Source organism: Mauremys mutica, chromosome 7 (assembly GCF_020497125.1).
Source record: "Mauremys mutica isolate MM-2020 ecotype Southern chromosome 7, ASM2049712v1, whole genome shotgun sequence".
In the NCBI taxonomy this organism is placed as follows: Eukaryota; Metazoa; Chordata; order Testudines; family Geoemydidae; genus Mauremys; species Mauremys mutica.
In genome coordinates this window covers 118,082,610-118,110,539 of record NC_059078.1, presented here as the reverse complement: position 1 = coordinate 118,110,539, position 27,930 = coordinate 118,082,610, and the positions used below count along the sequence as shown (strand labels likewise).

General features: G+C 44.1%; 1 protein-coding gene across 2 annotated transcripts; it reads left to right on the top strand.

The window, feature by feature from the left end:
- On the top strand, positions 1-27,930 carry PLEKHS1 (pleckstrin homology domain containing S1). 2 transcript variants are annotated; one of them, XM_045025277.1, is made up of 15 exons: positions 1-88; positions 2,964-3,009; positions 4,753-4,841; positions 4,943-5,049; positions 6,909-7,043; positions 8,626-8,701; positions 9,214-9,324; positions 10,148-10,258; positions 14,610-14,720; positions 16,313-16,416; positions 17,739-17,948; positions 19,255-19,356; positions 22,083-22,218; positions 23,945-24,013; positions 27,861-27,930. In XM_045025277.1, the coding sequence occupies exons 2-14, from the start codon at positions 2,979-2,981 to the stop codon at positions 24,011-24,013; spliced, it is 1,392 nt and encodes a 463-aa protein (XP_044881212.1). In that variant the 5' UTR covers positions 1-88; positions 2,964-2,978; the 3' UTR covers positions 27,861-27,930. The 2 variants fall into 2 exon arrangements, with proteins under 2 accessions (XP_044881212.1, XP_044881211.1); XM_045025276.1 differs by lacking the exon at positions 27,861-27,930 and adding an exon at positions 25,797-27,263.

The following is a 27,930-nucleotide window of genomic DNA, read 5'->3' as shown; positions in this document are numbered from 1 at the left end:
GTGTGGTTGGGAGACCGATACAGTGGATCTGTGAACATATAAAGGTGCATGTTTCTAAGATCATCTAGACAGTAGACACCTGTTGCCTGTAAGTACTGATACAGCTTGTTTGTCTTTCACAGTCTTATGTTTGAAGTTTAAGATTAACCTCCATCTTAATTCATTTGCAGGACTTAATTTGCATTTTTAAAGGCTGAAAGAAATCAAATCTCTTAATACAAAAGCCTGAGGAAGTAGAATCATGAAATTGCCATTGTCTATCCTGAATGAGATCTTCTCTGTTTCAAAAGGTCCTCCCCCTCCCCCACCTATTTAAAGAAAATGATTAAACTCAATGATTAAACTGTGATTTACAAAATATCAATTGAGATAATGTGGATGACTAAGAGCCCTTTTGTAATTTAGTTTCTTTTGTCTTTCTACCCACGTATCTTGACCTTTACTCAAATTTAGATGGAATGTTGCTTTTGTGAATGTTTTGGCATTTGTGAGTTCTGAAGACTTTGTTAATCAAGCTTTAAAGAGCTTTCCTGAGCCGTCCATTGAAACAAAAGAGGTGTCAGAGTAATATTAAAACTAAGAGATAGAATGCAAGTGGCTATACATTCTTTTTTTTTCCAATGCTCCAACATTTGTATTTGTAGTTTTAAAGGGCAATGGATGAAATTCGTATTCAGTAAATTTGACAACAGATATTCTGCCATAGCATTTAAGCCCCCTCTCACAAGGCAAAAACACATGCATTTCCAGAAAGAAAAGAAAAAAAGTACAAATTCTCTATCGAGGTCTGTAATGACACTAGGTTTGCAGTGGGTTGTCTGCCCATCTGAAACAGTAGCCACCTGAGTCAACTGCTTCAGTCTCTATCCTGGGATAAGGGAATGGTTGGGGACACCAAAAAAGTTAATGGCAGGAGACTGAGGCCAGAAAATAAAGAACAATCTCTTAACGCCCGTGTCTCTGTCACACATAGCGTCTGATAAAATTGGAGCAAAAGAAGCCCCCTGAATCCCTCAGTCTGGAAGGGAATCTGGCTGAGCATTAGAGGGGGAAATTGCATCACTTTCCGATTTTCCTGGCAAGGGGAGGGATTGCAACTGCATGTGGCAGATTAATTAGTTATTGGTGCTATAACTGATAACCAGGTCAAATCAAAGTTATTATGAGAAGCAGATCTGAATTTACTAATAACTGCTTCCCAAGTGAAAGAACAGAGCGGTATCTAACTGAGATACAAAAGGTAAACAAATGAAAGAGACCAGATTTATTTTTCAATAAATGTGGAAGTACTTGCACTCCCATGCAGTACTACAGACTAGGGACTGAGCGGCTAGGCAGCAGTTCTGCAGAAAAGGACCTAGGGGTTACAGTGGATGAGAAGCTGGATATGAGTCAACAGTGTGCCCTTGTTGCCAAGAAGGCTAACAGCATTTTGGGCTGTATAAGTAGGGGAATTACCAGCAGATCGAGGGACGTAATCATTCCCCTCTATTCGACATTGGTGAGACCTTATCTGGAGTACTGTGTCCAGTTTTAGGCCGCACACTACAAGAAGGAAGTAGAAAAATTGGAAAGAGTCCAGCAGAGGGCAACAAAAATGATTAGGGGGCTGGGGCACATGACTTATGAGGAGAGGCTGAGGGAACTGGGATTGTTTAGCCTGCAGAAGAGAAGAATGAGGGGGGATTTGATAACTGCTTTCAACTACCTGAAAGGGGGTTCCAAAGAGGATGGATCTAGACTGTTCTCAGTGGTAGCAGATGACAGAACAAGGAGTAATGGTCTCAAGTTGCAGTGGGGGAGGTTTAGGTTGGATATTAGGAAAAACTTTTTCACTAGGAGGGTGGTGAAGCACTGTAATGGGTTACCTAAGAAGGCGGTGGAATCTCCTTCCTTAGAGGTTTTTAAGGTCAGGCTTGACAAAGCCCTGGCTGGGATGATTTAGTTGGGGATTGGTCCTGCTTTGAGCAGGGGGTTGGACTAGATGACCTCCTGAGGTCCCTTCCAACCCTGATATTCTATGATTAATTGTAACATATGCAAAGGCATCCAGCACATGGAGGATGGTGACATACACACAACAAAGTAACCAGTTGGCACAAATTCATTGCTCTCAGCCCAAACTTCAAAGAAATAGGAAGGCAAAGTATAGCTGGAAGACAAGATTGTGATGATGCAGAAACGGAGTTCTTAGTGCGGTAAAAGTGTTGAAAGGTAAGATACCTAAAGCAACAACAAAAATACAGCAAATGGAGTATTCATCTAAAATCACTTCCTACCACCAAACTTCTTCCAGGTTCAGCTCCACATTAGGATTCTGATGTAGGTCTGGTCCTACTAAAAACTTATTTTTTAAATGCTGTTAGAAATACACATCAAAGCACCTCTGCAAAATTCTACCCTACTATTAGACACCTTCTCTTTCCATCACTGTTACTCACTGGTTATATAACATTGGGCGGATCACTTAGCTTCTCTTAGCAGTCTCAATTACACCAATGAAAATGTGGAGTAATTCCAGTGAAAAGGAGTTACTCTGAATCTATACCAAGATAACTGAGAACAGATGTTCTCCTTCAAATACCCAGTCTATAAAATACCTACCTACCTTTGTTGTGTGTCATGGGCCCAGATCTTCCTAATTCCCATTGAAAATCATTCTGTTTTTCAGTGCCAATCACACTGGACACTGCCAGAAACAAATACTCATAATAAACGTTGTTTCATGGTTACAGTTGCTGTTTATTTGTGAAAGGAACAGAAAGTTAAGCTCTTTGGGCAGGCGAATCCCGTTGGTCTATATAAAAAGATACTTGTGATCATTTTTGGGAAAGTTTGCGAAGTGTTTTCTTTATTAAGTGCTAGATTCTGCCAGTGGGGATCCTTGCCAACAAAGGCACTGCTCAGCTCGCATCAAGGTGAAAGAATCTAGCCCTAAATCTCTGCTTGTTTTGATTTTCCAGGTTGAAGCAATCGGAATGGCTTTCAAATCTACAAAAAATTCCACAGGTACGAATTATAATCTACTGAGATTTGTCAAATGAAAATTATTTGCTCCAGCTTTCAAATTATTACACTTATGTAACATCTCCACCAATGAGGTGCTAGACATCTCTCAGAAATGGAATGAGGCAAGTCTCTTTCCTAAAGATATTTCAATGGACAACATAGAACACACGGGAAAGGAATGCAGCATCCAAAAAAGTGAGAGGTTAAATTAAATTAGAATATACCACATGTTAATGCCATAATTCCACCCCTCCCCGCCGTGGCTTCTCCCAGTAACCACATGCCCCGATGCAGCCTTCTCCCCTAAAGAACAGCATCTTTCCCCATCCCTGTCAGACTTGGTTTGGACTGAGTTTGAGATGGATCCAGTGTAAAGCAGTGGTCCCCAAACTTTTTATGTTGTACCCCCTTACCTCTGTCTGCGCCCACCTCACTCGCTCCCCCCCTCTGAGAACTGCAGTCGCTAGCTGGGGCTATGGTCAGGGCTGGGGGCAGAGCTGCAGCCGTGGCTGGGGGCTAGGGACCAAGGCTGGGGCTGAAGCCACGGCTGGGCCAAGGGCCGGGTGCGGGAGTGGAGTTGCTGCCGGGCCACGGAGCCACTGCCGGGCCATGGTCAGAGCCAGCAGCCGGGTGCGGGAGCAGGGCTGGAAGCTAGGACCATGGCTGGGGGTGGGGCCAGAGCAGAGCTAGGGCAGAGCAAGGCTGGGGGGAACTCCCTCCTCGCCCTCCTGGGACTGGCCTAGACCCCCCCAAACATTCCTCCATGCCCCCCAGTTTGGGGACCACTAGTGTAAAGGAACTAAACCAAACAAGAAGGAGACATGTTCAGTAGTTCCAAGACATTCATGGCTTTTCTTAAGGCAAAACTCCCATTGGCAAAATGCCCATTGACTTCAGTGTGTGTGTGTGTGTGTGTGTGTGTGTATATATATATGTATATATATATGTATATTTAGATAGATCCAAGATGGGGTTTGCTGTGGGTGAAGGCATGGCCTTTATAGGCTCTCCAGCTGCCTCCACGTAATCCTTGGGCACCTTAAAAATAAATCTACATCTTACAGACTGGCTTCCAGGTTAGAAAGAGTTAAGACTAGAACTTGCTCATCTACAGGCCATTCTGAGGAATTGCAAAGCACATTAAATAGAAGGGAGTTAGCTTTTGATTAGTCAATTCCACCCAGTGATCCCAAACTGAGCTAGCTTGCCACGGCAGGCTGGGTCATGAGTCTATGCATTTGGATTTGTTTTGCCCCAGAGGCATTAGCCTGCGTTTTCCCCATTTTACTTTCTGTCCATGTTGCTCCTCTTGTCAGATCCTGCCTTGCACCAAAGTATTTTCTGTCCTCTCTGGTGTTTGTAACTCTTCCAAATTGAATGCCATCTGCAAATTTCATTAGTGTGCTATTTACTCCCTCTTTCAAATCACTGATGAAGAAATTAAATTAGACCAGACCTCACACAGACCCTTGCACCTCCTCAGTGCAATACATTGTCTGTAATCACTACTCTGTGTTTACAATTTTGGGGCAGTCGGCAGCAATAAAATCAACAGAAATGGGAATGTGGTCGGACCCTGCATTTTATAGCTGTTATTTGTGCTTGTCTTCTCACTGAACAGGTTTCATGGCCTCATAAGCACGGAATCCCAGTGCTCAGCAACACTTTGCTAGCAGGCCCATGTAGGAGATTAACTAACAGCAAATTGAGTGATGGTGCCATTCATTTCTCTTTGTCTGGTAGGAAATCAAGGCACATTTTTTCAGGATGATGAAGTCTGCAAGCACGGTGACTTTATCAAATCCCCACCGCCTCAGCTTTTCACTACACAGGTACAGTAAACCCAGATCAGTCATCCTCCAGCAATCCCTTAACAAACCTCTGTTATTTCTGCTGTTTTGAGGTTTATCAAGGCAAACTTTCCTTTCTGCAGAGTTCTTGGAAAAAGCGATGTTTCACCTTGTGCAAGTCTAGCCAGAGATGCTACACCTTGAAGTACCTTAAAGGCCAACAGATAAAGGGTTTCATTGCAATTGACCAGTAGGTATCTGAAGTTCATCACTTTTTCTTTTAAATCACACTTCAGCAGTCAGAAATGAGATCACAGATTTAACCTTTTGCTGCTGATTTAGGGTCTGATCTATAGTCCTTGCAAGTCAATAGGAAAAACTCCCACTGACTTCAGTAGGCTTTGGATGGGTTTGAGAGTGTTGTATTATTTGATAGACTTAATAGGATTTATATAAACAAAACCCAAGCTATGACTGTGTAAAGGATCCAGGTATTGTATCAGCTGCACACACTGCTAAAACAAAGGCTTCTATTACCTACAGTCATATGTCCCTTATCTTCTCCAAGGACAACACCAAGTACTCCTACACGCAAAGGGATTCTGCCACACTGATGTTGATGAGCACCTTTCTCCACATTGGGACTTTACACAGAAGGATCTCTTCAGGTTTGGGAGGGCTTTCAGAAACTGGCCCGAGGCTGGTGCATTTCAGCTGGATACACACTGTAGCCCTGATCCCACACTCCTTGTGCACTCCAGATACCTACATAGTCCTAGCAGAGCTAATTTTGTCAATCAGGCAGTAGCCCCTTGTGGGGATCTCAGGGAGGGATTATATGGGGGATGGCACCAGCTGCCCTGCGTCTTCCCACCCACACTGGGATAGCATGCGATCACGGCACTGCACAAAGAGATTAGTCACTGCACAGCGCTGGGCACAGTTCTTTGGGCAGGCTATGGCAAAGGTTGGGAGGTTCATTGGGCACTCGCCCCAGCCCTTGTGTGGTGTTTAGATGTTGCTTCTGATTATTAGAACTGGGAGCCCTGGCTGTTGGGAGTCTGAAAGGACAGGAAACAGGAAGGACTGGGGAGGAGTTAAGGAGGCAGAGTGAGAGTTACCGAAGGTGCAGCAGCAGCTTGGTAAAGAGGTTTCCACTTTAAAAATAAGGTCCTGTTGAAGTTTGTTAGTACCTTGCCTGGTTGATAGAACACCTTGGCTGCATGTACAAGAACCAATCACACGCTAGCCCTGGGTGTTTGGGATATATAAGAAATGCACGATGGGGCCCAGAAACAATAACGCTTGTCCAATGTTTTTTGCACCTTGAGCCTGAACCAAAGCCCACTGAAGTGCACCAGAGTCTTTACATTGGCTTCAAAGAACTTTGGATGGGCCTTCCTCCCCCACAGTCCTCATGTTTCTGTTGTGCTTCTTCCATTATCAGAAAGCAAACAGTGCAGTTCTCTTTAAGGAATTCTTTATGACTGAAAACTTTCCAGCTGGCTGAATCAAAAGTGTCATTTTTAATTCTGTAAAAGTCTAATGCCACCCAGAAAGCTGTGGGTTGTTTTTTCCTTTTAAGAATATAAAAATAGCCTTTTTCCCTTCCAGTTGATAAATATTTTTTCTTTCTTTTAAAATTTTCTGATTTTTAAAAAAAAGGGAAGGAAGGAAGGAAGAAGTAGTTTCAGGTTCCAAAAACGGAATTTTTTCCATTTTCAAAAAAACAAACATTTTGGGAGCATTTCCATTGAAAACCCAACCCAGTTTTATTTTATGTATGTATTGACTTTTGTGTAACCTTTCTGTGGAAAGGCCTTACATTTCTCAACCAGCTCTACTATTAATATTGGCTGTGTTTCAAAAAATGCTGTAATCATTACAACAGTGCCTACCACAATGGGGCCCCATTCTTGGCTGGCCCTGAGGTCCCACCGTAGTAAACGTGATTAATTAATCTCAGAGGAAGAGTTATTTAAGCAATAGCACAGAATGATCTAGCAAGTCCTTGATCCTCATGGCTTTTATGGATGAGCATTTCACAGTGTGCATCAATGTATGGGATAAGCCTTATATAAATAAATGTTTCATATGCATGTCCAACAGGATTTCAAATATTGAGATTGGCATAAGTAATTATGAGAAGATGACAGCAGTGAGGAAGATGTTCAAATGCCATCCTGAGGAAGTGCTATCCATCAACACAGAGAGCAGAGATTACTACCTCATTGGGAAGGACAGGTACTCGTGGCAAGGAGGGGAGATGGCAGAGGGCATAGCCACCAAAACAAGTGGCTCTTGGGATCCATGGGGAAAGAAATTCTTAGCCCTGCTCACAGGGAATCAACTGTAGGGGACAAGCCTGCCCTGAGGGAAATAGGACAGGATCATCCCCTACAGTCCAGAGAGAGAATAGACATAGGGGAATGATTCAGGGATTGACCCCTAGCTGCCTGGTTCCCGTACACGTCCCCGCTGCACCTAGAACCTACTCCCACTCCGCAGGTGGAAAACAGAGAAAGAAACTGTGGAATTCTTTGCCAGAGGATGTTGTGAAGGCCAAGACTATAACAGGGTTCAAAAAAGAACTAGATAAATTCGTGGAGGATAGGTCCATCAATGGCTATTAGCCAGGATGGGCAAGAATGGTGTCCCCAGCCTGTTTGCCAGAAGCTGGGAATGGGCAACAGGGGATGGATCACTTGATTATCTGTTCTGTTCATTCCCTCTGGGGTAACTGGCACTGGCCAAAGTTGGAAGACAGGATACTGGGCTAGATGGACCTTTGGTCTGACCCCATATGGCCATTCTTATGTTCTTAAAGAACAGGAATTAATGCTACTTCAACAGCCCATAGAAATTTGGTCAGGAGGGAGCATGCTTTGTGGAGGGGCTCCCAGCTGCTTTGCCCCAGTTTTTCTCCCTTTTCTTCCCCTCCTGCAGCTGTGTCAATGAGAGTGTTTTTCATAAAAGTACTGCAGGATGGTACTCAGTGCTCCTAACCGAAGCAGGAAGAACATGCCTGAGCCCAAAGAGAAAAAACATCAAATACCTAGTTATCATTCAAGCATGCATTCATGCGGTGCATTGTTCCCTTAAGTCATCTAGTGGGAAAAGTTCCAGAGCCCATCAAATTAGTCCTACTTGTGAACAAAATGCAGCGTCTCTTTCTTAGTTGTCTTACAATGTGACCATCCGTTAGTCTTTTCTCTGTCTCCTGTTTAATTGTATTTCTGAAGTCACAGGCCATCTTCTAGGCTACAGTCTTGCAGGATGCTGTGCATTCCTGTGAACCACATGGAGTGGAGCCTGAGAAGCACCTCACAGGAATTCTCCACACATGGCAGAAGTGAGCTTTTAGAGACCATCTTTCCACTGTGTAATCTCACTGACCTTTATTAGCCAATGCTTTGTGTAATGGGCTGTAGTCGTATGCTCCTATGCATAGCCCAGACTTGGTTTTGAATGGGCAGCCTACAGAAACAGAAGCCTCCTCACAGCACCAATCTATCAGGGAACGTTTTGGCCAGTGGGTCTGCATAGTTTTTGGATCTGCTGGCCACACTCCTACAATTCCCTAAGGCCACCACACTACAGCAGAGTGAACTCCCCTAAGGCAGAGCTCTAGCATTGTAAGGAAGAGGCAGCTTTTCCCTACTTGGCCTTTTTGGGGCCTGATCCAAGGCCCACCGTAGTCAATGGAAAGACTCCTATTGACGTCAGTGGATGTAGGTTGAGGCCATTTGGAAGACACCGATGCACCATTTATTTTTTCTTGTGCATAATAATAAAGGACTTTTCATTTCATCATTCCAACCCACAGGGAACAAGTTGAGGACTGGTTCACTTCCCTATCTTCAGCCCGCATGAAGGCAAAAGAAGATGGATGCTCTGCTCAGGTGACATTATAGTACAAAAAAAGTCAGCTGTTAAATGCACAAATCAGCCTCTTTAAAGAGAGCAGTTTGTAATTTCATTAGTAACTCATGAAGAGAGGGAATCTATACATTGATATTTTCTGGTATAGACCCTAAGTATATTAAGTGCACTTTCCCTGTAACATCAGTTTCCTAATGAACAAGAGATTCCTTTACGGTGAAATCTACCCCTGTGCAGAGGACCCGCACAATGCCTGCTCACCACTTAAGACCCACTTAAACGCTAAAGAATCTCTTGCTCATTAGGAAACATGTACTTGTAGAAGTAAAGTGCACAGGACTTAAAGAGTACATGGGCCTCGTGCAGGGGTGAATTTCACCCATCGTCTCTCAGAATGACAATGTATCCCTAATTCTCATTTCTTGAGCCTTGGAGCCAAAACTCTGCATCATTGGGAACCACATGGGCTTCTAAGAGCAGACTTTTGTCCAAGGATCCATCTGTCCTCATACTGCTGTCACTGAATTCCTAGAACCAGAATCCTAAGGCTCAGAGAAGCAAAGGTCGGTCCCTCTCTTCGCCACCAGCCTTCGATGAAACAGTTATGAGCACCCATGAGGAGATTCCGAGTGACTGCGATGAAGTAAGGGGCTGTTGCTAATGATCCTGCTACTAGGGCTACATGTGATACTTGATTTGTATAATTGAACCTCTCCATGAAAAGGAAGTTCTCCTGAGCTTGGGGCAGCATGCAGTCAGGCCACTGGAGTGACAGGAACATTTTGCTTTCTCTTGGGATTGGAAAGTAGATGTTGAGGCTCGAACGTGAGAGAATTCCTGTAAAAGGCTCATTCTGTCAGGTTTGTTTCCTGGCCTATCTGCATTTAAGAAAGGTGGAGGTTTTGGCTGGAGATGGCCTCAGCTGGAAACCTCACTGGCCATTTCAGCAAATGGGCCAAAGATGATGGGCCTGGAGACCGAACGCTTCTCCCATCCCTAAAGGAGGTCCCTGCACATCAGGGTTGGCACATCTTACCAAAGCCCAGTGCAGGATGCTTCCGCTGCTGCCACCTGTGAAGTTCCTGATTGGTGATTAGGATGTAAGGTCTGAAGAGACAATCAAAGGCACAAATGGGAGATAGGTGTCTGACTTCCATTGACTTCCTATGGGAGTTGGGCACCTAACTGTCCTTTGTCAATCCCCCTCCCCCCTCAATATTTAAATAGAAAGGAAAAAAGTACTGCTGCTTTCCTGGTGTGCCTGTAGATTTGTCTAGACAAAGTAAATGAAGAGCAGCCAAGAAAGCAGTGCTTAGTATAGTCACAAAGTACCGCACAGACAGGGAGTGTAACAACGGTCTGGAGGGAGCGTAACAAAGACTGTGCTCTGTTACCAACCGACCGTGCCAATAAAACACCTGCAATACTTCTGCCCAGGTTGTCAATGTTTTTCCTTTGATGTGCAGGTGGAAGATCCCGCAGACGACAAACAAAGGCCTCACTCAGATCCCGGCTCTCGTGGTCTCTCTGAACAGCGGCCTCGCCACAGTTCACCAACACCTCTTCTTCCAAGTCTGGTGAGCATAGCTAGCGGGGCCTGGAAAGCCTCTGATATGTAAATGTTGCAGGAATGCTCATTGACGTAGGGCATTGTGCCGCTGTTTACTGTGTAGCTGCTCTGAGCCAACAGGAGAGAGCCCTCCCATTGGCTTAACTACTCCAGCCCCCGCAAGCGGCGGTAGCTATGTCAATGGGAGAAGCTCCCCCACCAACGTAACGCGGCCCATGCCGGCCTTATGTCGGTGTAACTTCTGTCACTCAGGGAGGTGATTTAGGCTGCAGTGTAGACCTAGCTTTATTGTCATGCCTCATCTATCCTGAATATCTGTATGAATGGTGACTCAACCACCTCCCTAGCAAGTCTAACTGGCTCCAACTGTTAACCTTTTCTAATTGGCTGTAATTATTTCTTGTGTAGCTCAAAGAGCTGCTCCTTCCCTTTCTGAGAGCATGACCAGGAATTCCCTCACAGTGGGGCAAGCTGTCACAGCTCCGTTGGCTTCAATGGAGCTACAACAATTTACACAAGTCGAGGCTCTGTCCTTGCTAACATATTCCTGAGTCATCTTTCTAACATCTCTCAGGGTTGTCTACACACAAAAACTGCACTGGTTTAACAAAAATTAATTCAAAACCTCTTTAGTTGAACTGGGTGCCCAGCCCTGCATGAATACTCTTGAATCAGCATAAACCTGGCTTAGGGTTAGCGTGCCTTAGTTTACACCTGTAACTGATTTCAGCCAGGCTTAAAATAGGAGTGTTCATAGAATCATAGAATCTCAGGGTTGGAAGGGACCTCAGGAGGTCATCTAGTCCAACCCCCTGCTCAAAGCAGAACCAAACCCAACTAAATCATCCCAGCCAGGGCTTTGTCAAGCCTGACCTTAAAAACCTCTAAGGAAGGAGGTTCCACCACCTCCCTAGGTAACCCATTCCAGTTCTTCACCACCCTACTAGTGAAAAAGTTTTTCCTAATATCCAACCTAAACCTCCCCCTCTGCAACTTGTGACCATTACTCCTTGTTCTGTTCACACAGACAGTGGCACCAGTTTAACTAAATCAGATTAAAATTACACCACTCGTTAAACCGGTGCTATTTTGTGTGTAGACCAGACCTCTGGCTCACCCGCTTCCCTTTTACCTGCTAATCCTTCTCAGGTTTGTATTGCCTTGGGAGCAAAATGCTGTGCCCAGTCCCTTTCTGCTGTGGATGCCCGTTCTGGGCTGACTGACTGTGGACAGGAGGAATGGGGCACACAGGGACTTCACATGGCCTTCAGTTTGGATTGGGGGAGTATGGCAGGGAGCTCGGCTTTCTGTTCAAGACTATGCGGAAAGTACAATTAATAGTCTTGCCCAACAGCTAACAAGGAACAGCACTCATTTGGGGTTGTTGTTTTTTTTTATAATAAGAGGTAGTAAATTACTTAGTACAATATTATCAGCTCCAGATCATTCCTGCACATATTGCTACTTGGACAGCAGTCTCCTGGCTCGTACCTTTGTGTTTACTTCCTTTTCTAGAGGTATGACTCTACATTTACTGGTATTAGATTGCATTGAATTACTACTGACTCACTATTGTAGGCTCCGATCATGCAAACTCTTCCTCGGGTAATTAATCCTGACTCTCACAAATAGACATGAATGAGTCTACTTGTGTAAGGACTCATTCACCTGAGTGAGGGGTTGCAGGCTCCAGTCCCTAATCTATCCAAGTCACTCCACACTTTGAGGCCAGGGACCCATATCTTTGTTGTCCCTCTGGTTCCCATGACAGCTAATTCCAAGTTGAATTTACATACGCTAAATAATGAATATGTTAAAAGGAACCCGGGTCCTGACTCCCACTCCCCACTACTAACCCCTTGTATTAAGCTATTTATTAAGATTTTATTACTTGTGTTGCAGTAGCAGCTAAAGGCCCCACTCAGGATGGGGGCCTTACTGTGCTAGGCATAGCACACACACATAATGAAAAGGATTCAGAAGGGCTTATATTCTTGGCAGAACTCCTGATAGTGTTCCTCCACCTGGAGTGCCTAACAGTAACAATTCCCCACTGATCACTATTCAGACAGTTTCACATCCCACTTTATGCTATTTTTAATCTGTGTGGGATTTATCCAATTTCTTCCTAGTTTTATGATGTGCCACTATGGTCTGGACTCAACAAGGTACTGTACTCAACTCATGCCTAGATTTAGGAATACTCTCACTGAAGTTAATGACACTACTCACGTGCTTAAAGTTATGCATGTGATTAAGCGCGTGGCTGAATCAGGGCCTATATCAAATGCCTTTTGAAATCCAGCACTGCTGCAGTATATCCTCTGCATTCCATTTTTGTCCTGAATCTGTGATAATGCCAAATAAGATTATTTCATTTGTTTGGCAAGAGAGAACTTAGATATGCATGTGTTGGTGTAATTTAGGGCTCAATCCTGGAAGGAGTAGAGCTAGGAAGGAAATAGTTTTCCCATCACAGAAAAATTTGAGATTTCAAAAGAGATCCCCCATTCCAATCAGGGCAAAAAGTAAAAAAAAAAAAAAAAAGGCAAACGAAAAAGGAACCACCTTATTTTTCATGAATCAATGATCTCCAGAAGATTCTGTTTAGCTCAATCAAAATGTTTCAATTTTGACTTTTTTTAAATGTTCCATTTTGTGATGGTTTTTTTAAAAAAAAGTTAAACAATAATTAGCTTAAATTTTGAAACAAAAAGTTGTTTTGAACCAAAAAACTGGAATTTTGCACTTCAAAAATGTCCAAAATACAACTGACAGTTTCAAAACTGTTGTTTTTTTTTCCAAAAAATATTTTGAACTGAGGAAATTAGTCAAAAATGACTCATCTTGCATGAACTGTTTCAGTTTTGACAAGTCAGCGTTTGACCAAAAAAAATGGTTAGTTGAAAAATTCCCAGCCAGCTCTAGTGACAAGCACTCAACTCTCACTGAAGTCAGCAGGAGCTGAGAGACCTCAGCATCTCACGGGAATGTTCAGCATCCTACAGAATCAAGCCCTTAGACACCTTGTTCATTTAGGGCCTGATTGAAAGTCCACTGAAGTCAAGGGGGGTCTGTGTCCACTGACTTCAGTGAACCTTGGATCAGGAGTGTGGAGTCCCATCTTTGCTGCCGTTGGCTTTTATGGGAACATTCTTGGACCTGTGTTGACTCTAGACTCCAATAAGTGCCACCCTTTGTGTTGTAATCAGTGACTACCCACAAGGCCACACAAAAAATCAATTGGTCATTCCTCATTTCTATTCAATGCCAATTTCCTCCTTTTCCCTGTAAGAAAGAGGGTAATTAGTTTACTTTATCTTGAAAACAATAATATATTTGGTGGCACATTTAGTAGCTTTAAAATTGATTGCCATGGAAGAAGTAAGAGAGAGATAAAGAATGAATGCATCAAACATGGCATGGAGAGGTTTACTGAGACGAAGCTAAATATTAATTATACTCTGCAGGACAATCAAATCAATGAGTGAGAGGGAACGTAAAGATGGAGAATTTAGCTTGAAGAAGTGACTTGTTCCTCCAAGACTTGTCAAATACTCCTGGTCTTTATGAAGGACCATTCTGTGCTAGCTCCTACTGAGGGCAAAGCAAAGCACCCAGCATATACTGGGCTCAATTTCTACTCTCAGATAATCAGGCATAGCTTCCAGCCCACTGAGCTTTGCAAGTCAATAGCTCAAACTGCTGTCTAGACAATAATTCACTCTTTATTCAGACAAGACTCCCATTGCTTTTAATAGTGGGGATCAAAAATGAATAATTTCTCCTTTTCATTGAAAAAAGTTGACATTTTTCAGCCAGTTCTAGATTTCAATGAGGGGGTTTGTTTAAGTGAGGACATCAGGACTGTAGCAAAGAACCCTGATACAGATCCTCAAAGATATTGAGGCACCTAACCCTCATTGTTGTCAAGGGGGTTCACCATCTGAATAACTTTGGGGATTTGGGCCCTGGTGTGCACAAGTGACACAACATCATGTGTAAATTTTTGACCATTGGACCTGATTTTTTTAACACAGCAGCTATTTTTGCATATGCAGGCATTTGCAAGGGCAGTCAACGGCAGGTACAAACATTGCATCCACAAATCAGCTATTGAGATCTCTAGGGCAAATGAGATGAACAGCATTGCACCTGCAGCTGATTGAGTGTATAACTGAGCGCAAAGACAGAAGCCTTGTTTAGAAGTCAGATGTATGGTGATATTATTTCTACCTTTGAAGAGCAAGTCTTCCCACAACCCTTCCCAATGGATTGTTCCAAGTAAATGGAAAGATGATGTCAGATGTAGAGAATGTAATGTCCTATTAAACATTGAAGCATTTTTTTTAACACAGAATAACAATTCTGAAAAGACCAGCATAAATCAGCTGCTGTTGGACTCAGATGAGAACACCAGAGAGGAAGGGGAAGACTATTATGCTTCTCCAAGCAGCATTCTAGCACAGGTAAGCCTGAGGGATAGCTCAGTGGTTTGAGCATTGGCCTGCTAAACCCAGGGTTGTGAGCTCAATCCTTGAGGGGGCCACTTAGGCAGGGGTGGCTCCAGGCACCAGCATGCCAAGTGTGTGCCTGGGGTGGCAAGCCGTGGGGGGTGCTCTGCCGGTCACCATGAGGGCAGCAGGCAGGCTGCCTTGGGTGGCATGCCTGCGGAGGGTCTGCTGGTCCTGTGGCTTTGGCAGAGCTGCTGTTGAATTTGTGGGACTGGAGACCTCCCGCAGGCAAGCTGTTGAAGGCAGCCTGCCTACTGTGCTTGGGGTGGCAAAATGCCTAGAGCTGCCCCTGCACCCAGGGATCTGGGGCAAAGCCAGTACTTGGTCCTGCTAGTGAAGGCAGGGGACTGGACTCAATGACCTTTCAAGGTCCCTTCCACTTCTATGAGATAGGTACATCAGGTAGGTTTCTCTGTTGATCCTGCTCCAAGAGAATATTCAGTTGTCCAAACCCAATGGTAACAAGGTTGCTTGAGAACCAAACTCCCAAATCATTGGCTAGCAGGAAGTTAAGATGGGAGAGAAGAACAATGTCGCACACACTGGTTTGGGAAGGAATGCATCTAAGCTTGGATTAGCTGGGTATTTTGGTTAATTGAGGTTTGGCTGAGCTGCATTAGCACAATACAGCACAAATGGACACTAAATAAAGAAGCCAAGGGGACTCCTTGGTGGATGAAGAGAGAAAATGTTTGCCCCCTGTCATGAACATACAGCTAAGGGTAGCATAAAATCCCTCCTTTACCTGTAAAGGGTTAAGAAACTCAAATAACCTGGTTGGCACCTGACCAAAAGGACCAATAAGGGAAGAAGATACTTTCAAATCTGTGGGGGAAGGTTTTTGCTTTTGTGCTCTGTGTGTGGTTCTCTCTGAGACAAAGAGAGAGACCAAGCAAGTAATCCAGCTCCTATTGAAATGATACTTCTACTATACAGAAATAGTAAGTAATAGCAAGGAAATGTGTTAGATTATCTTTTGTTTTAGCTTGTGAATTTTCCCTATGCTAAGAGAGAGGTTTATTCCTGGTTGTTGTTTTTTGTTTGTTTTTTTGGTAACTTTAAAGTTTTGCCTAGAGGGGAATCCTCTATGTTTTAAATCTTATTACCCTGTAAAATGATGTTCCATCCTGATTTTACAGAGGTGCTTCTTTTACTTTTTTCTTTATAATAAAGTTCTGTTTTTAAGAATCTGTTTGTTTTTAGTGTCCTAAAAACCCAAGGGTCTGGTCTGTGCTCACCTTGGTTAACTATTTGGTTGGTATATTATTCTCAAGCCTCCCCAGAAATGGGGTGAAGGAGCTTGGGGGGATATTTTGGGTAAACAGGAACTCCAAGTGGTCCTTTTCCTGAATCTTTGTCTAACTCACTTGGTGGTGGCAGCAATACCATTCCAGGGCAAGGAATTTGTGCCTGGGGGAGGTTTTTAACCTAAGATGGTGGAATATAAACTTAGGGGATCTTTCATGCGGGTCCCCACATCTGTACTCCAGAGTTCAGAGTGGGGAGGGAACCCTGACACCTTCCATGTTGTTTTTCATTTTCAACAGCTGGAAAGTGAGTTATCTAAGTCTGATCCCCCGGTTCAATCACACAACCCAATGGAGAATGAGGATTATCTCTGCATGAAGTTGTATGTGTCAATGAAACCTCTGTAGGTAGCACTTTCTTTTAGTATTTAAAAAAATCAATGCAATGTAACTATATGATCAGAGCTGCATTCCTGCTGTCTATATGAGGAAATCTACAGAGCACAGCCTGTTTCAGAGAGGCCTTTTTTGGGCTATGCAGGGAGTTTACCAGAGTGAAATTCAAGGTCGCTTCACAAATTCATACATTATGGCATCCTGACAGGCTTACACAGAATAAAATGTGGCTCTGTAAGAAGTTGACTGATGTTTTTTCTGGGCTAAACAATGTAACATCTGCAGCCACGTGCATTCACAGACACCCAAGCCAGACACTCTTAGAGCAGGCAGTGTTGTGTACAGTAGTTGTTAAGAAAGAACTGTTTCCTGGTATGCCACTATCTCGCTGGGTAATCTTGGACAAGTCACCTCTCTGTACCTCAATTTTCCTACCTATAAAATGGGTCTAATACTACTTACTTTATAGATGTGCTCTATGGCTTGATGTTTGCAATATGCATCAGTATTGTCACATGAAAGACACTACTGAAGTGCAAAGTATTAATCCATGGTCACATAGAAACTTCACAGCTTTCACTATGCACCAGAGAGTGGCCACTAAGAACTTCAGTGACAACAGCATAGAAGTCAGATCCTCCAGTTCCAAAATATTGGGTCCCTAACTCTTGAGTTATAGGAGAATTTCCATTGGCTGTTAGTCATTAATACTTGTGACACACAGATGAACAATTCTGATTCTATCCAACGGAAGACAGTAGTGCGTGCGCACCCATATATACGCCAGTTCATTACAATATTATTTAATGTTAATGTTATATGTGGAACTGGGAACAGAATCAAGACCTTGCACTCCAAATCACAAGCCTGTCCCATTTGAATTAAATGATCTCTCCATTAACTCTTGGTACTAATTACACCTCTTTTCGGGCCTCCAGCCACTAGAAGGCGCAACAAATAATCTGACAAGCATTTGAGCAGGTCTGACACATTCTGTCCAGTAGAGGTCAATTATGCATTCTCACACAAGCCAGTATATTGCAGTGCCAACAATCTATACTCCTTTTCCTTGTTAAACCATGTTGCTTGGAATGGTTTTCATTTTTAATAAATATTCTTTCAATATTGTAAGTGTTTTGGTTTTTATGCTCCATTTTTAGGAGGCCAGTTTAGTTGATTTAGCTGTAATTTTGGCCATTCGATTCGCTACAAGAACTTGTTATTCTTTGCCTCACTGACATCTGTTTGACACAACTTCAAACACAACAAGAGTAACCGTGACTTGACATGCCAACCCAGTGCATTTTTTATGAGCATTCTTATTCATTAGGTTGCCTGAAGAGAAACTCCAGCCCACATGCAGAAGTGATGAATTCCTGACCCTTCCCAGAAGTCAAGAAAATAGCATAGATTTAAGAAACTGTGAGGCAGATGGAAACCAACAACAGCTCACGCAAAGCAGTACCAATAAGCAGCTAACCAAGGAGAGAAAGCCAAATGTATCGTCACTATCAGTGGTTCAGTTATCTATAATAATCAAGTAAGGATGTTTGGGGCTGAAATATGTAATGTAATTACTTTTAAAGAGGATTCTATTAGACCCGGATCTTTGAGAGAGCTATTATGGACTTAAATTATTTGATAGCAGCATTCTTCCTTGTTCTAGTCAATATCACACAAACCAGAAATGGATGAATATAAGAATTGTGAGTTTTGAATTTGCGATGGCCAGGTCAAAACCAAACACGCCGCATAACACCTTTAAGAATACGTGCTGTTGTTCTTAAAGATCTGTTTTGGGATGAGAAAGAGGATTAAGGCCCTGGTCATGTTTGGAAAGAGTTTACTGGTGGTATATTTATTTTTTAATATGCACTATTAGAAGTTTTTTATCTACTTCCTTGTCTCTTGCAAGATAGTGAAGAGTGTGATTTCTAGCAGAAAACAGCAGTAAAAGCATTAGAAGGTGTTTAAGCATTGAAATCAATGGGAGTTAAGCATCTAACTGCCTTTCAGGATCAGGGCCAGAAGAGTCTGCCTATTAAACCCCCTATTTTAACCTATCTCCTCCAAGCAGAAAGGTGGTACTGTGTTACAAATAAATAATGGCCACAGCTTCCCCATCATCTAGACCTTGGGCAAGCTTCTTAATGGTGAGATCTGATCAGGGCCGGAGCAAGGATGTTTCGCGCCCTAGGAAAAACTTCTACCTTGCGCCCTTCCTCCCCCCGTCCCCGTGCCCCCCCCAACCCCCGCACGGCAGCTCCCTCCCTCCGCCCTAAGCTGATTGGCGCCGCAAGCCTGGGAGGCGGGAGAAGTGAAGCAGCCACGGCGTGCTCGGGAAGGAGGTGGGGCAGGGGTGAGCTGGGGCAGGGAGTTCCCCTGCGTGCTGCCCCCCCCCTGCTTAATTGCTGCAGGCAGCCCTCCCCCCACTCCCCTGCCCCAGCTCCCTCTGCCTAAATTCCGGCGGTGACCGGGGCGGCCGAAGATCCGGCCGCCACAGTCGCTGCCAAAGAAAATGGTGCCCCCCAAATCCTAGCACCCTAGGCGACCTAGGCGGTCGCCTAAATGGTTGCACCGGCCCTGGATCTGATGGAGCAGAATATTCTCCAAGAGAAATGCTGGCAAATCCAGCACCTGCAATATTTAACAGTAGGCTGGATAATACCCTGAAGGACAGACTGTAGAAAACAATAATGAACTTTCCCGAGGGTGAGGAAGGAAGGCACAGATAGATTAGATGACCTGAATGATGTTTTCCATCTCAGCTTCCTATCATTAGTGAGTATGTGCTTCAGTTGTCTGATTGGTAGAGTCTAACTTGTCTACAACATCCTCTCTTACAGTAGAGTCACAGATCACAGCCAACTACAAGAGGTGGATATTTGCATCCCTCATGCTGATGTCACCAGTAATCTAACGCTTATTGAAGCAGCGGGACAAATATGGTAGGGCCTTTAAATCTTATGGTGGTGGGTACTTGTCCAGATGTAAATGCCTGTCAAGCACTATATAAGAGCTAGGTATTTCTTGTGTGTCAGGCAGGGTGTAGTAGCCAGTGGGAAAGCATTAGCCAAAGGCTATTCTTCTAATATCAGCATGAATGGCATAATTGTCAGTTGTCCTTCATGCATATGGTAAATTGACTTGTGTTTATCTGACTATCAGTGGAACAGGGGCAGAGAGAGGCTACTAGGAGGATCAGAGGAATGGAAAACCTACCTTAAAAGAGGAGTCTCAAGGCGCTTGGCTTGTTTAGCCTAACTGAGAGAAGGCTGAGGGGAGATATGATTGCTCTCTATAAATACATCAGAGGGATAAATACCAGAGAGGGAGAGGAGTTATTTAAGTTAAGTGCCAAAGCTAACACAAGAACAAATGGATATAAACTGGCCATCAACAAGTGTAGGCTTGAAATTAGATGAAGGTTTCTAACCATCAGAGGAATGACGTTCTGGAACAGACTTCCAAGGGGAGCGGTGTAGGCAAAAAAACTTAACTTGTTTCAAGTCTGAGGAGATAGTATGATGAGATTGCCTACAATGGCATGTGGCCCATCTGTAACTGTTAGCAGCAAAAATCCCCAATGTCTGAAGATGAGGCCAGGCAATGACTTACTACAGAGAATTTTTCCCCAGGTATCTGGCTGGTGGATCTTGCCCACGTGTTCAGGGTCTAACTCATGGCCATATTTGGGGCCAGGAAGGAATTTTTCCCCTGAGTCAGATTGGCAGAGACCCTGAAGGGTTTTTACCTTTCTCTGTAGATCACTTGCTGGTTTAAACTAGAGTAAATGGTGGATTCTCCGTAACCTGAAGTATTTAAACCATGATCTGAGGACTTCAGTAACTCAGCCAGAGGTCACAGGTCTGTTACAGGATGGGGGTAGGTGAGGTTCCGTAGCCTGTGATGTGCAGGAGGTCAGACTAGTTTATCACGATGGTCCGTTTGGTCCTTAAAATCTATGAGTCCATATGGCCAGGGGGAGTGTGTCTTATTAAATACTTATTAAATAAATTTACCAAAAATCTCCCAGCATTTTGTACAGTTGGACAAGTTATCATCCCCATGAATGGGGAAGCCGCAACGCAGGAAAATTCAGTGGCATGCACAAAGTGTCCGATTCCAACCCCAGGCTACCACTAATCAAGAGGCGGTTTTGTGCGAAGATGTGATCATCTTTGGGGGTTGGGGAGTGTGCTTTGATTGTTCAAAACATCAAAAAGATTATGGGCTCGTATTTGGAGCAAGGGCCTAGGAGGCAGGATTCTTGGATTCTACTCCCAGATGAATGGCTGATTCACTGTGGGTCTTAAAGCAAATCACTTCAGCTCTCTGCACTGCAGTTAATAGTACTATGCACAGATGAGCAAAGCTATCTCACATGGCTGTGGTGTGGTTTAAATAAGAAGCGTCGGCAGGGAGCTTCGGGTTAAATGCAGACTCTAAGTGCAAAGTTCTACTGAGTTGTTTCAGACAGGCTGACCTGAGTGGGAGTCCCAGCATAGACCTGCTGGCTGCAAAGGGATTCGCTAACCATTTTCAGCCCTGGGAATAGTCCATCCAGCAGCCAGATATTGTCACTCTTGGATGTTGGGGGCTGGAGGGTATCAGTTCTCCCAGCAGTGGTGCAGTGTAAGTAGGCAGTGTGGAAGTCAGTCCTCTCCCTAGATCTTCAGTATCAATAAAGTAGGAGAGAGGAAAGAGGAGAGGGGTAAAGGACAGACTGCATGGAAGATTAGTTCAGTGTCTCATCCTTGTCCCCTGCTGTGCCGCCTCTTGCTCTTTCACTGCTGCTCAGCGGTAAGACTGGCTCTCGCCGCGGCTTTGATGTACCACACTTATCAGTGGCACTGCGTGTCTGGAGGAAATAGCTTTTTCAGCCCCTATCAGTGAGAGCAGGAAACACCACAAAAGAATCAGAGATAGGGCCCAGCTGCAAAACTTGGATCTGGAGCTAAACACCCAGAGCAACTCTAGTCGGAATTCATACTGAAAGCATTTGGCTGGTTTCAGCTGGCAACAGTTTTGGAACAGAGCATCAGATTGAGGGGTCAGCAGGCTCCCAGGCTGCTAATCCTCCAGGAGAAGCCAGGAGAGATCAGCAGCAAAGAGAGGCCAGCTGAAGGATTCTCAGGGAGTCTACTGAAATTGTCACTAGGGTAGTTGGAGGCAGTTTTGATGCATCCCTTTACAGGGGCAGCCACAAAGCTCTGATCCTGCTGTTCAGATGCCGAGTTTTAGTTCAGTCTGGGCTGCAAAGATGGCCTGGAAAGAGCCACTCAGGTAAATGAAGGGCTAACTTCTCTGCATCAGAGGCAGTGTAGTTCCATCAGCAGAGTGTTTGTCCCCACACTGTTCAGAACCAAACAGGGTAAATCCCCTCACCGTCTGGTGACCCTCCCCAACCCAGACCTGTTAGATTAAGGGATGACAATGCTCCATGACCAGTAATCAGATCCCCTTTGGAAGTACTGATTGGAATGGATGAAGCCATTTGGTTAAAACCAAGGATCAGACCAAAAAGCAATTATCCCCTTTAATCTGTATACCACTTCCCATTTTGGTGCAGGGCCATGCAGCACAGCTGGAGTGAAACAGACCTGTCGTGTGTTTGGACAGTGGGCCCAAACAATCCCATTCATGCTCTTTGTCTCTTCTTCCACCTCCCTAGTGTCTCGCATTGGAAGGGTCCCTACCGCTTAGGCTGTATATTTCACCACGGGGATCACATAGTGGCTGTGAATGACCTGCGCACGCAAAGCATTGAGGAGGTTTCCTTGTTTGTCAGCAGGTCCAGGAGAAAGGAGGTGAGCCCTAATGGTGATTGGTCAGTGAAAAAAGAGACATAGATTTGGGGGTCTGATTATGATCTCACAAGGGCTTCTGCCAATCCAAGCCTCAGAGTTTCAGGAGCTCACTCTTGTCCTGAGGAACTACGCAGAGTAGCTGAGACTAGCCGTGTTCCCTCACATTTCTTGGTCCCTAGCAATATCTAAATGGATTCTGATCACCATCATATGACTGGGGGATTAGCCTGGGACAGGATTCCAAAGGCTGTGACTATGGCCAGGAAGAGATCCAAATGCATGACACAGCAGTGCTGGCAAGAAATCATTACACCTTTCATAAAAGGCAGATGTCCACTGAGAGTTAACCCTTTCTTGGCAGTCTATTCATGGCACCCACTCCATCGTATAAAGGTACATATCTGTATAGTTAAGGTTGCAGAACATTTTAACTTATAACCTTGTGTTTTCACTCACTGATAACTTCCCATAGGTCACACTTGGGACTGATGTTTTCCATGCATGCTCTGTCCCAAATGGGGAATTTCTTTGGGGAAAAGAAAAAATCAGAGCAAACTTCTTTTTGCCATTTTTGAGTTCTGCAGGGGTTTATACCCACCCTTTACCCCAGTTTCCTACCAAGCAGATAGCTCAAAATCATTCAACTTTAGAACTTGCATGCCGAGGGCTATTTACATGCCAAAAGTCTATTGAACTTTTTTTTAATTGGTTGGATGCTAATGAAGTTATAAGCAACAGAAAAATCATTTCTGATCAGGAGCCTCAGGCAGGGACAGAGGCTGCTGCTGAGACCATTTGCACAAAAGGTGGTTGTGAACACAAAACCCACCACAACCACGGCTGTCTGAGCTCCGGGCATAGGAGGAAATCATCAGTAGCATCAACACCAAAATCCCACTCTGTACCGATTTGCAATAACACCCCAGATTCCCATGGAATGGAAGGGCCAAAATGTCCACACAGTTATTCTTGAGATGCAGAGCAGCTATAAATCTCATGCAGTCAGTCAATGGATGTTACAGGTGCTCAGTATCTTTTGGTTTCAAGCCTTTAGACTGTTGGCTTCTCAGGTTAAGGAAATACCTGTTTATTGTGTATGTAGGAGGTTGCTTGAAGTGTTCAATCCATAGCATGTTTTACTCACACTCAGAATGTTGGGAAGAGAACCTAGGAGTCCTGACTCCCCTTCTCTAACCACTGGGCGTAACTCCCTGTTCAGCACTCATCACCTTCTGGTAGAGGGCTGGAAGTCTGAGTAGTCCCTCATAGTACATAGCACCGATACACATTGGGTCCCATGTGGAGAGCTACATTTCTCTCAGCTAGGGTGACCAGACAGCAAGTGTGAAAAACCAGGGTGGGGACTAATAGGCACCTATATAAGACAAAGCCCCAAATACTGGGACTGTCCCTATAAAATCAGGACATCTGGTCACCCTAGTCTCAGCTGGGCTGCAATCTTGGCGCTCGTGATCTCCGCCCCTCATTCGGGCACCTTTATGTTTGGATCTGCTGAGGTCACCCAATGCCAGCGTAGCCTGAGGAATAGAAAGCCTGTCTCAGATACCAAGAGACAATACAAATAACACTGTTAATAGATGAGGATATTTAGATGGGGGGTGGGAGGAGGGAGGCTGTGGGGAGCAGTGATATTTTATCAGATGTGGATTTACTGAGCTATAACAAGGTGAGCCTTGAGTGTGTGTGTTGGTTTGTTTTTTTAAAGGTGAAACTTACTGTCCGTCGGATCCCAGATTCAGACATTTTCCATAGTAAAGGATGCTCATGTTCCTAGGTAAGTGCCACCATTTTAATGGCACCTATTAACACAAAAGAGGTGGTTTCTTTCCACCCTAGTAGTAATGTAATTCACTGTTCCTAAGCAATGCACGTTTATTTTACACCAGGCGAGGCTTGAGTTTGTGTAGAAAGAAAAAAAATCTATGTTTTTATTAATCAATTTATTGCAGTCGTGCATAGGGACCCCATTGTGCAGGGGTTGTACAAACAGGTGTATAGTCCCTGCCCCAAAGTGCTTAAAGAGACATGCAGACAAAGGGTAGGGGAAAGGGATAACGTGATAAAGGAATAGTGCTTTCATATTTAGTACCACACAATCCTTCCAAATAGTCTTCCCCATTCAGAGCTGTCGCTGTTCTGTGTGGCTCAACACAGAGTAAGAACTGATTGTTTGGATTTGATTTGCCATTTAAAGTCCCAGTGAAATATTTTGGGCAGATGACTGTTCACTGTGAAATCAAACAGAATAGCTGTAGCAAACCTGAAAGTCAAATCCTGATACCTAAGCCTGCGTACTGCATAATCTGGACCTTTGTTTGCCCATTAAACTCATTAATCAGTTATGAGCATGGGAGGGAAGTGGGAGAGGGGGGAAATTGCCTTTGGAACACAGCCACATTTTCCCTTGGGTCCCGCTCTGGGAAGGCAGGAAGCCAGCTTAGCACTGGACAGGTGCCTCGGCAGTAGAATGCTCTGTGGATGCAGGGCTTTGATTGGGGCCCCTCATGTTACAGCCACAAAAAAGACATCAGGAGGTCCTGGACAGTAGACTTGGTTGGGAGATGGGAGCCTGATCCAACCTATTGGGCTTCAGTACGAGGTGCACCAGGCTCTAGATGAATATGGGGGGGTTGGGGACAGATGTTCGGCCTATACTGGAAGAGTCACCACTCAGAGCAGAAAACACACTGATCAGGAAAGCAGTGAGGGTTCCTATGAGTTGCCATGCAATGAAGCATAAGGAGCCATGAACATTGGCTCATGTGTGAACAGACTTTAATCTGAGGGCTTCCCCAGGTTGCCAAGCTGTCTGAGAGAGACATACTTTTTATCGCTACATCACAAGAGTCACCATCACAATTGCTTGACACCTGAGTTAGCAGTGAGTGCAGAGGAGTGAAGGATGAATGGCAGTGGAGTATGAACTAAGCCAGGTCAGGATTCAAGCTGGGAAAACTGGAGCGGCTCAGTTCTATAGCTAAGCAGTAGCAGCCTGTTGCCTTCACAAAGTCCTACGTTCCCTGCAGTATAAAGGAAAAGAGGATACATCATAGTGGAATTTCCAGAGCAGGGATTTATCTGTTTCCCCAACAAAGGATATCACACATCGATATTCCCGGCTACGTGCAGCTGCAGTACAAGAGACTGAAGTTACACAAACTCCTGCTATCTTGCAAATATGCCTGATTTGCAATGGTCTCCACACAAAAGTATCTCTCTTCTTGATATGGAAACCTCTGTAGCGGTGCCCTCTAATGCGTGCTAAAAGCCGACCTTGTCCTATGCTGTAGGGACTTCTGCTTACCGAAACAAGGGTGATCATGTTCTGTTGTAACATATACGGATTCAAAAGAGTCTTATAACAAAGCAGGGAATGCCTTGCTTGCCATGGTCTCCTTAAGAGTAGGTCAAATTTATTATGTCAACTAGAACAGGATGGCAACAGTATCAGTGAAGCCAATCATAATGATTAATAATGTTTATACAATGACTTCACTTCATTTCTGCTCAGGTCAATCTCTGAAGGGTTTCAAGCCTCTCTCTCTTCTGTTTTGTAGATAAGTGGTTGCCATGTGCATATTCCTGAAGATGGAAGGATCATGATTTAATATTTCTATTCCAGTTGCACTCAGATGCCTCATTGTGTTGTGCTTCGTATAAACACATAGGGAGATATGGGTCCTATTTAGAAGGCATCAACTGTGACACTGAAGTTAGAAGGAAAAGGACAACATCTACCTGAAGAACTTCCATTCATTCAAAGTGGTTGTGGGGCCACTTCTCTTTAAATTGTCTTTTTTGACCAACATCACTGGTGCCGCAACAAGGCCGTTACTTGATCGGAAGACTGTTTTTTTCATGGCTAAGATGGCTTTGGATGTGATGACTTTCTACCAAATTGGGATTGGAGTCTTCTCTGGTTTTGCAGATAAATCAGCCTTCTGGACAATCTTCCAGCCTTGAAAATGGCCACATGTCACTGAATTGCAGTACAAAGAACTAACTTCCTTTCCCCAATTAGGGAGGAATAAAGGAGGTAGAAATGGGGTTGGAAGTAATTTCCTGCCACTTCCTGGAGCAAATGTTCGTGAAGCGAGGCATTAACGGGTATATGATCTGTCTGTAGTTGTCATTGGAAAAACACTACTGCAGAGAAGTTTGCATATATCCCTTGAAGCAGAAAATGAACCATGCACTCTCTCTCTCTGTTACAGCTCTCACTATTATGGCAATAGTGTTGTTTCTATGGCAACATGAAGTTTTGGTAGATTTGTCTAGCCCTGCATGTTCATTTGTATTTCAGAAAATATGGAATTTATTTCCCACTTTTGCAACTCAGAACCAAGGTGCTATCAAGTGATTGTCAGCTGCTGCTTGCTTTTAGGTCAGATTGTATGTAGTGTAGATGTGCATTACAGTGAAAGTTACATGGTGTGATTTTATCTGTGATGCAGATGTATTCCATCAATGAAACACAGAGGTGAGAGCCATGTGATGAATTAAAGGGACATGGGCTATGTTCCACAGGGATGTGATGCAATTTAACACATTCCTATGACTGCATCATCTGCCCAAAATTATCCCAACGGGACTCGCTCTAACATTCCATTCTGGCGTTTCAAACACCCCCCCCCCCATTTAAACAAAAATGGACTTGCCACAGAAGTATTGCTTTCTTCCCCCCAAGTATATCATTTCCCAGAATTACACCTGCCCAATGCCCTGGATGGGCAATATACAACCCGGGTCCGATATCAACTTTTCTAGACCTACAAGCATCATGGCTTAAATATTCAATATCTCATGGCCCTTCTGGGCTAGGAACAGCAGCTTTATACTAATGGGAATGGGAGATACCCACCCACCTCCCATTATGACCCAACACTCCCTTCTAGCAATGGAAGGCCCAAAGGCAATGACTTTAGACTTGTGCTATTCTTAGGTCTAGAGGTGTTATGTTTAGATCACTTTTAGGTGTTTTATCTTTACTTTTAAAGTTCTCTGAGCTGTGCACAGCTGAACCATTGCCCTTCTCTTTTTATCTAAGAGGTGTTATATAAAATATAATATGTTGTATGAATGATGTGTGTGCCTTTGTAGCCATTATGTTCTTCTGTGTGTTGTCCTAGCCAGCCTGGTGTAAGTTTAGAGCTACCTTGGGTGGGTTTTTTTTAAAAGCAGCAAACTTCTGATGCAGTGCTTAAGGCCACATGACCCCAGAAACTGAGGTAGTTAGCAGCAGATGCTCTGCCAGCTTTGAGAAAGCTGCCTGCCTAAAGCCATGGCAATCCTGCAGGAGTGCCAAAACCAGCTCACACTGCTGATGCCTTAAGCTAACCCGCTTGGTGCCTGGGCCAGTGTCTGTCATAATATCTAGCAACTCTCTAGGTGTGTCAGCATCTGCAAAACTGGGCTCACCGGCTACGGCAGCAAGGAGGAAGGGAGGTTGGAGCGTTAATTGACGTGGTTAGTTAAAACATTAACAGGCTGCACATTTATTGTACTGTGATTTCCGTAATCTAATGCAATAGACGCCTGTAAGAGGGTGAATAACTGACGGTTAATTTCCATGTTCCCATGGCACACACTTTATGGCCACTTTTTTTCTTTTTAAATCTCAGATATTGGCTGTGACCTTTGTATCACTCCACGGTTTTTATGGTAAAGTCACTGTCGGGGGCAGGGGAGAAC